This window comes from Pundamilia nyererei, unplaced genomic scaffold (assembly GCF_000239375.1).
Source record: "Pundamilia nyererei isolate P.nyererei 1_Seehausen unplaced genomic scaffold, PunNye1.0 scaffold00599, whole genome shotgun sequence".
Taxonomy (NCBI): domain Eukaryota; kingdom Metazoa; phylum Chordata; class Actinopteri; order Cichliformes; family Cichlidae; genus Pundamilia; species Pundamilia nyererei.
Genome location: NW_005188000.1, coordinates 84772 through 93514, shown reverse-complemented (window position 1 = coordinate 93514; position 8743 = coordinate 84772). Strand labels below are relative to the sequence as shown.

Here is an 8743-nt window from a genome sequence, read left to right as displayed (position 1 = left end):
AGGATATTCACTAAACCTGGAGTGTTTTCAACTAAAAGCGATGCTGCTGTTAGTTTCAGAACCTCAGACTGATGGTGAGGGAAACAGAGACCTCCAAAATAAATATAACAAGTATATATAGCATTAGAATATCGTTGCTGTTCCTTTTTCGTACATAAACAGGCTTCGCGTTACTGTCTGTTGCTCCACCGCCGACGGCTGCCTTTGAGGCCTTCAGACACAAAAACAGTTATTTGTATTGATCTTCTTTAAGTGTATTGATCTTTAATCTTCTCGGCACAGCATGAAATAGGTGGCAAAATGTTTTCAGCCAATGCTGCACCACCGATTTATATGAATATCATATTTAACGCGTTATCGGTGGAGAATTACTCCCATTGCTTCATTGCTGAGTTCGTGATCGGACAGACTTCCTGTGTATCGTTATATACACATATATATAACCTGTGTAATATACACAGGTTGCGATTTCATGTTTTTTTTAAATACATATAGATATAATACTATTTAATTATTTTCATGTGTACCAAACGGCGACGTTTGGATTTTGTTTTTAGGCGCTATTTGCAGCGTCATCGTGACGTTTGACGTATGAAAGTGCGTGCTGACGCTGCGTGGGGCCGTTTTCCCTCCTCGTTGACAAAGCTGTGCGGTGGATGTTGAGCTAAAGCGCTTCCATCGCTGAACTTTCTGACTCTGTAGTTTGGTCAGTGTGGACGGAAGGCAAACAGAGAGGCGGGTGTCACATTGGTGTTAAAGGTCAGTGTCTTTTAAAACGTTTCTTTTGTCTGTCTTAGTTTTGTTTTGCTATCGTTTACTTAGCCGCAAAGCTAGCTAGCTGCTTAGCATTAGCTTGACGCAGGTAACTCGTAACAGCGATTAAACTGCGCGCCTGTAAACATCCAGGACAACAGTGAGTTTGTAACGGGGTAATCTAAACCTTTACAGCGTCCTCTTCACCGAGCGACGCGGCTGTTTGGTAGCTCGGTGTGTGTCGGCTAGATTCACGGAGCTAACTTGTTGTTAGCGGGAGCGGAAATAATGCTACATGACTTCACCTGCGGTTTGGAGCTGGTTTGGTCTGGCTCGGACTCGCCCGGTTAGGAGCCGGAATAGCACCTACTGTAAACCCGCCCAGTTTTTCCAACATTAACGTTTGTGTTTCGGATGTTTGTGACTAACCGGCGGATCAGCTCGGTTAGCCGCACGTGGAGGCGAATCGAGGTCGGCGAGAAATGACCGATAGCGTGATAATGTGTTCACAGAAGTCATTAAAACAAGGGTATGGGTAAACGCGTGCAGTTTCCGTCAGCTGGGGTCATTTTGTACCCGTGAAGCATTCAAAGAATTCCACCTTAAATGCTTCCTGACTGTGGATTCGTGGAGCGAGATGAAGATCGGAGGTTTGACTCGTGGGTTCATGTGTCTGTTTCCATCCCTGACAAAGAGAATAAATGAAAAACATGATTTGAAACAAAACAACAAACCACAGCTGGAACCAACACCTGGCATTTCTTGTGTGTAAGAGGTTCATGTCACAGATGAACCACAGTAAAAACAAGGTGCGAATATTGAATGAGTAAAGGTATAAAAGTCAGTGAATGTGTGATTTTCAGTGTCTGTAGGGGAAATGCTGTTGCACGTTCGAACATGTAGAAAGAGCCCAGAGTTAATTATCCAACACAAAGATTTGTTTTTCATCTAAAACGCATCAGAGCCGATGTGTCGTGTGTCAAATGTACTCAGAGGAGATCGAGAGCTCCAGAACACCTAACCTGCACAAAAGATGCTTTAGAACAGGAAGTGCAGTGATTTCTAATCAGGAGTGAGAGCAGTCGTTGTCCTCGTGTTCTCGAATATACACAAGAAGACTTCATCGTAACACTGTAGTCACAGGCCTAAATCACAGGATTGTGAGTACTGTTGTAATTAAATTCCTTCCCACAAACACTTGCTGAAGGGCGCTCCTGCACACCGAAGCAGCGTTTGCACTGATGAGCAACAACAGGACAGAGCTGAACACCACCTGATGGTGTTCCTCCTTCCCTTATTTGTAATGAGACGTAAAAGCTGTAGAGCTTTTGGTCCAAGCTTTGCAGCGGCTGAGTGTAAGTGTGTTCCTGTTGTAGAGAGTAACACTGCAAATGCTGCGTCGTGCTGTTCTTCTGCCTGTGCAGTTTAACAGCTGGATGGAGCTTCTGGTCTGAACCAGTGAGAGTGCAGTGTCACGGTTGGACACGCTCCTCTGTCGTCACGTCTGGGTTAAAAACAGAGCTCTGCATTTCCTCTGGTTCCGGCTCCTCCCACCATCCAAAGACGTGACACTATGAGTCATGCTCATTGGCTCTTCTAAAGTCCTCTGTGGATGTGAGGCTGAAGCCAAAGTTCTGTTTGTAAATGTGGTTTCTCGGAGCAGAAGCTGATACCGAACATTTAATTTGAGTGACGTCAGAGAAGTTTTCCTCCTGCTGTTCAGAAGGTTTTTCCTCAGCTGGGACACTAAAGTGTCTTTAAGGCGTGATCTACGGTCAGTGTGTTACCTGCAGCAGTAAACCACACCCCTAAACAGACATACAAGCTAAACCTGAAAGATCCAGTGTGGGTTTAAGTGAAGCTGTTGCTCTCCGTCAGACACCATCCACAAACACGGCAGCAGAAAACAGAAGCTGCACATCTGCTGCTGCCTCGATCGGTTAGTCGGCGGGACTGAAGATAAACGTTTGATCTAAACTGTATGGTGGTGTTTGTGTCCACAGAGACTTATGCTGTCCTGCTAGCAGGGCAAGATGTTCAACAAATCATTTGGGACTCCCTTCGGTGGTGGGGCGGGAGGATTTGGCACCTCGTCCACCTTCGGTCAGCAAAGTAAGTGAATTTCTTTTTGTACAGGAGCGTGAGCTCGATGCCTTGGGCGAGTCAGAAATGCCAAATATCCAAACTAATGTGGAAGAAATGATGAGAGCAGCACGTCGTTAGGATTTACACACACACACACACACACACACACACACACACACACACACACAGTTTTATTACGCTTCAGTTTGAATTCCTGAAGCATAATAGAGCTTCAAATTGTCAAAAACAAAAGTGAAACGTCAGGAGACAGTCGATGTTTTCACTATTAGCAGACTGAGGCGAGGGCCCGCGATAACGCAGAGACTAAATATCTCACAGATAGAAAAACACAGTTCCCTCTGATAGAGGTGGACATGAATCCTTGTGTCTTCATCTGGTCTCTTTTCTCCAGACACGGGCTTTGGGACGGCGGGAGGCTTCGGCACGTCTGCGTTCGGGGCGACGACAAACACTGGAGGACTGTTTGGATCCACGCAGAATAAACCAGGTTTGTTTCATGCAGCAGAAATGTTTGTGGTGCTTCAGTGTGCATAGATGAGATTTTCCAACAACATCTGAACGCAGCTCGGCGCTGTCTCCGATGGATTCATGTGGTTTTTCAGTTTTGCTTTGTTGATGCGTGATGGGCTGCAGGACTGCAGAGAAACTGTCGGTTCAAAGCTTCCTTTCTGCTCTCGGCCCGTTCTGTACAAATCCAGTAAAATGATCCTTCAGAGGCGGCTTAGTCATGAGGGGCGTGTCTAAAGAAGGAAAACTCGTAAGTGCTGACCTGTCCGTGTTGCTCCTTCAGGTGGGCTCTTTGGGTCCAGCACGTTCAGCCAGCCGGCAACTTCCTCCACCAGCACCGGCTTCGGTTTCGGCGCAGCGAGCGGCACCTCCACCAGCCTGTTTGGCAACACTGGCACAGGCACCACCGGCGGACTCTTCTCCCAGCAGAACAATGCTTTCGGTGCCAAGCAAGCCACCTCGTTTGGAAGTGAGAACCCTCCAAACCCTCACTCTCGTTTTTATTAAAAACGATAAATCGCCGCAGCGACGACAACGAGAAAATCAGAAACCTTAAAGAACAAAAAGCATGTTTACAGTTTTATGTAAATATGAGAAAAATGACGTTGTGTTTGAAGCAGCTGCTCCGACTCTCCTTCTGTTCGGCCCGTAATGACGTGAACTCTCTCTTCAGGCTTCGGGACGAGCACCAGCAGCAGCGGCGGCCTCTTCGGCTCCACCAACACCACCTCCAACCCGTTCGGCGGGGCTACGTCCCTGTTTGGAGGTTCGGGGTTCTCCGCCACTCAGCAGCCGGGAACGACCGTGAAGTTCAACGTGAGTGACTATTCTTCCCCTTTAATCGTCTTTCTGCTCCTCAGACACTAAACGTCTCACTGTTTTTATGCTCTGTGTTAAATTTGTTTTCCCTCCTTCAGCCTCCGACAGGAAGTGACACAATGGTGAAGGCGGGCGTGACAACGAGCATCAATACGAAGCACCAGTGCATCACTGCCATGAAGGAGTACGAGAACAAGTCTCTGGAGGTCCGTTTTCACTCGGCTGGCCGCGGCTCTTAAACGCAGCCACTAAAAACTCAGTTTTGTTGTTTGACGATGTTGTTTCTTCCTCTCCCTGCAGGAGTTGAGGCTGGAGGACTACCAGGCGGGCAGGAAAGGCCCAACCAACCCGATGGCCCCGGGAACCGGCAGTCTTTTCGGCCAGGCCACGGCCACGCCCAGCGCCACCACCGGCCTCTTCGGATCCTCGGCTCCCAACAGCAGCTTCTCCTTCGGCCAGAACAAGAGCACCTTCGGAGGGCGTAAGTAGCTGTGACGTAGAGCCCACAAACAATAAGAAGTGTTGATGAGAGCAAGTGAAGTGACGTGCGCGTCTCTCTGTTCAGCAACTACCGGCAGTTTTGGCGCGACCACAGGCGGCCTGTTCAGTCAGCAGACCCAGCAGCAGGCCGGCAGCCTCTTCAAGCCCTTTGGTGCGACCACCACCGCCCAGAGCACCGGCTTCTCCTTTGGAAACACCAACACGATAGGACAGGCCAACACCAGCAGCATGGTGAGACTAGCTTCGCTTCACTGTTTCTGACACATCAGGTTGAGTTTGATTGCTGCTCATTTTCACACAATTTCACTCCTGCAGCCACAAAAAGTAAAGACTTGCAGGTGGAAACCAGCAGACTCGGCTTCAGTTTGATTCAGTTTCGTTTAGCAGCCAAAGCACACGCTGTCGTCCAGTGATGGGAATAACGGCGTTACTTTTTTCAGTAACACGTAATCTAACTAATTACTATTTCTATCGTTACAACGGCGTTACTGTTACTAACAAGAAAATGCAGCGCAGTCGCGTTACTGTTTTTCAAGAAACAGACGGTGTAAGCTGTGTTCAGCTGGTTCAGCATCTTATATCAGCTGCAGGGAAGTAGCTGTAAGTAGTCTGGACGCTACAGCTTTAAGCAGCTGCGCGCTCCTGCGATCACTTTCTGCCCGACGACCACTTTTTGGCACAACGCCTGGAGCTCAGGGGGCAAAACAATCACATGCTGTTTGACTGAGGAAGAATAAAGTAGTCGTGGCAAGCCAATCACATGACCACTTCAAGATAACAAGGTGACATATACCAGTTTATAAATTGTGTTGATCGGCCACGTAAAACCAGAGTCGTGATAAACGTGTTTTTCCTCAATAGTTTCGTCACGTTTCTCTAAGGACAGCGCAGCGAGACCTCTCCGCTTATCAGCAAAATAAACAAAACAAAAACAGCCCGTTGGTGGAAAAAATGCACCATGTCGACCAATCAAAACATGATATGGCAACATGACATTTTGTGTGGCATCTTGTTGAATGCAGAACAGCTGATTGTTCTGTAAATAGATTTAAAAAAATTTTTTAAAAAAAGGTCAAAGGTAAATGGCTGCAAATAACTTTGTTTGCAAAACGTGTGGATATGATTTTAAAACTGACAATTTATATTTGCATTTAAAGTTATGAAATATGATCAATAAACATGTTTGTGGTTGTTACAGTAGAAAAAATACAACCTTTTCTACTTGGATTTTATGTTTGTCTGATTTTAGATCAATTGTGTTAGTACAGTCAGTCAAAATGAAAACATGACTGTAAATTCAGACACGTGAGGCTGTGCTGAAAAGGACGAGACCAAACAAAGTAAACAGTTTTTAAAGGTGAAATGTGGAGGAAACATCAAAACTTCAAAAATGGCCGATTACACCCGGCACCCCAGAGGGTTAAACTTTTTTTTTTTTTTTTTAAGTAACGCAATAGTTACTTTACAACTAATTAATTACTTTTAGAATCTTGTAACTCAGTTACTTTTTTGAAGAAGTAACTAGTAGCTATAATGAATTACTTTTTCAAAGTAACTTGCCCAACACTGCTGTCGTCTCAGTTTGACTTTCAGCTGCCTCTGCGTTGGTGCGGTGCAGCATGTTTTCTCTTGACTCTGAAGCTGTTTGAAGTCACAGTGAGGTTGTTTGGATGTTTCTTCAGGGTTTGTTTGGGAACACGGCGGCGTCTCAGTCGGGCGGCTTGTTCGGCTCAGCTCAGACCAGCACCGCCACTGGTTTCGGGACAGCCACGGGCCTGTTCGGCCAAACCAACACTGGATTTGGGAATGTCGGCACTCAGGTTGGGATCAGAGCAGACCCATTATTGTGTGTGTGTGTGTGTGTGTGTGTGTGTGTGTGTGTGTGTGTGTGTGTGCGCGCGCGCGCGCCCCCGGCGCGCAGCAGCTCCTCCCCTCATCAGATGTTTCCTCATCAAACTCTTGTTTGTGATGGCAAACAACTCTGTGTCCATACAGTTTGAAGTGAAGCACAGTCTGATTTCAGTCTGAAGGACACGGCGCTTCGTTCGTGTCCAGCCTGTGTGCGTTTTACGATTGTGTGCTCTGCTGTTTGTGAGGACAGTTTGAAATAAAGAAGCAACGACTTATTCTTTATTCTATAAAAGCAGGGAAAGAGATGGATGATCAAATGCAGCAGGGCGTGTGCTGCAGGGTTTCAACCACATTTACAACTAAAGAGAAGCTCAATAACATAGATTTTAATGTCTTTACTGGCAGAAGTTAGCAAGTCCTTTAAAACCAACACGTTTAAGCATCATCCATGAGCAGAGCTGCTGTCACTGGTGTGGATTAACAATCTGTGAACTCTGACCTGTTAACGGTAAAATAAATCAGCGATTATGGTGTGTCATAGTGAAGTGACAGGAGGACAAAACTGTAAAAAAATAACTTATCATTTACTGATCTGTTTAAAGCTGGGTTGCAGCTCAGTGTGAGAGTCTTACCCTGCACCCTCGCTGTTAGCTTCCTCCACGCTGTTAGCGCCAAACATCCCAAACCACGAGGTTAAAGCAGAGTTAACGGGTGCACCTGTTTTCAGGAGGATGCCTTTAATGACTCGAGAACAAATATTCCAGAGCACGCGGGGAAGCTCGTGTATTTCCAGGCAGATGCTTCTTTGAGCACTCGGAGCTCTTTTGTAGTCCTGAGGCTGAGTTTAAGTTTGAGTGATAAGTTTTAGGTCCTTTACGTATCCTGTGACTTTGGCTTCTGCAGCAGAGTTTATTCGGTAACAAGACAGCCGGGTTCGGCACCACCACCACCAGTGCCCCGTCCTTTGGCACCACCACCGGCCTTTTTGGGAACAAGCCCACCCTCACACTGGGAACCGGAACCAACACCTCCACCTTCGGTAAGTCAGCTGAAAATATGTGACGATGTCAAAGTTTCTGCGCCTCCGGCTCTTCAGCTCGTCCTGTTTGATTGTCTGGCTGCAGGTTTCGGTGCAAACCCTGCTGGAGGAGGACTGTTTGGGAACAAGTCCACCACTGGAGCGCTGGGGACCGGACTGGGAACCAGCTTCGGAACAGGTAACAGACCCAGCAACGGTACCCAGTAACTGCCTCGTTGCTTTAACTAGGACACTCACCTCTGCTCAGTCAGCCAGAAAAAACTAAACAGTCAGTTTGTCCACGTCTGTGTGTCCAGCAGTCGGCCCCGGGCAGACACTGTTTGGCAACACCCAGAACAAACTGGGCACCGCGCTGGGAACGATGGGAACGTTCGGAACAACTGGGTTCAACAGTGGAACGAGCACCCTGGGATTCGGAGCAACGCAGCCCGTCGGTGAGCGGCCACATGTTTTAGAGATGAGGACAGATTGATGCTGTTAAAACGTCATCATTTAGTTCATTCATGTTTCTTTTATGCTGCTGGTATAAATGACTCAAACTGACCTCCGGCTGCTGTTTCACGTCCCCACGGGCACACGTGGAGCGTTAACATCTTCTCATTTCCAGCCCTCACAGATCCCAATGCAGCGGCTGCCCAGCAGGCCATGCTCCAGCAGCAGCTCAGCGTGCTGGCGTACTCGCCATACGGAGACTCGCCGCTCTTCAGAAACCCGCTCTCAGACCCCAAGAAGAAGGAGGAGGTAAGGGTGGCGTAGCCGATGAGCTCCAGCTGCTCATGTACGAAGTTATTTTTAAATTCTATCGAGATCCAAAGATGAGGATTTACTTTCAGTTTTAACTTCACGGCAAAGAAGCCGTCAAACTCGAGCTTCTGCCCTGCAGTAGGCTACGTCCACACTAACCCAGACAAATTTGAAAGCGGTGTTTTCATTTGAAAACGCTCCAAGTTCAAATCAAATCAAATCACTTTTATTGTCACATCACATGTGCAGGCACACTGGCACAGCACATGCGAGTGAAATTCTTGTGTGCGAGCCCCACAAGCAACAGAAATGTGCAAACACAACAACACAAACCAGCAAATACAAGAATGGCCAACCTGAAACTAATAATATATGTACAATATATAATAGTGTATGCATTTCTGGATGTGTATACTAAATATT

The 8743-nt window shown here is 47.0% G+C and overlaps 1 protein-coding gene across 3 annotated transcripts; it reads left to right on the top strand.

Moving 5' to 3' along the window:
- The first annotated feature begins 554 nt into the window (after window positions 1-554).
- On the top strand, window positions 555-8483 carry LOC102213178 (nucleoporin 98 and 96 precursor). 3 transcript variants are annotated; one of them, XM_005754585.2, is made up of 13 exons: window positions 555-759; window positions 2757-2865; window positions 3251-3346; window positions 3650-3835; window positions 4040-4182; window positions 4284-4391; window positions 4486-4666; window positions 4751-4917; window positions 6369-6506; window positions 7444-7576; window positions 7662-7754; window positions 7873-8010; window positions 8184-8483. In XM_005754585.2, the coding sequence occupies exons 2-13, from the start codon at window positions 2787-2789 to the stop codon at window positions 8330-8332; spliced, it is 1611 nt and encodes a 536-aa protein (XP_005754642.1). In that variant the 5' UTR covers window positions 555-759; window positions 2757-2786; the 3' UTR covers window positions 8333-8483. The 3 variants fall into 3 exon arrangements, with proteins under 3 accessions (XP_005754642.1, XP_005754643.1, XP_005754644.1); XM_005754586.2 differs by having other exon boundaries at window positions 7441-7576; window positions 7876-8010; XM_005754587.2 differs by lacking the exon at window positions 6369-6506 and having other exon boundaries at window positions 556-759; window positions 7441-7576.
- The last annotated feature ends 260 nt before the right edge of the window (window positions 8484-8743 follow it).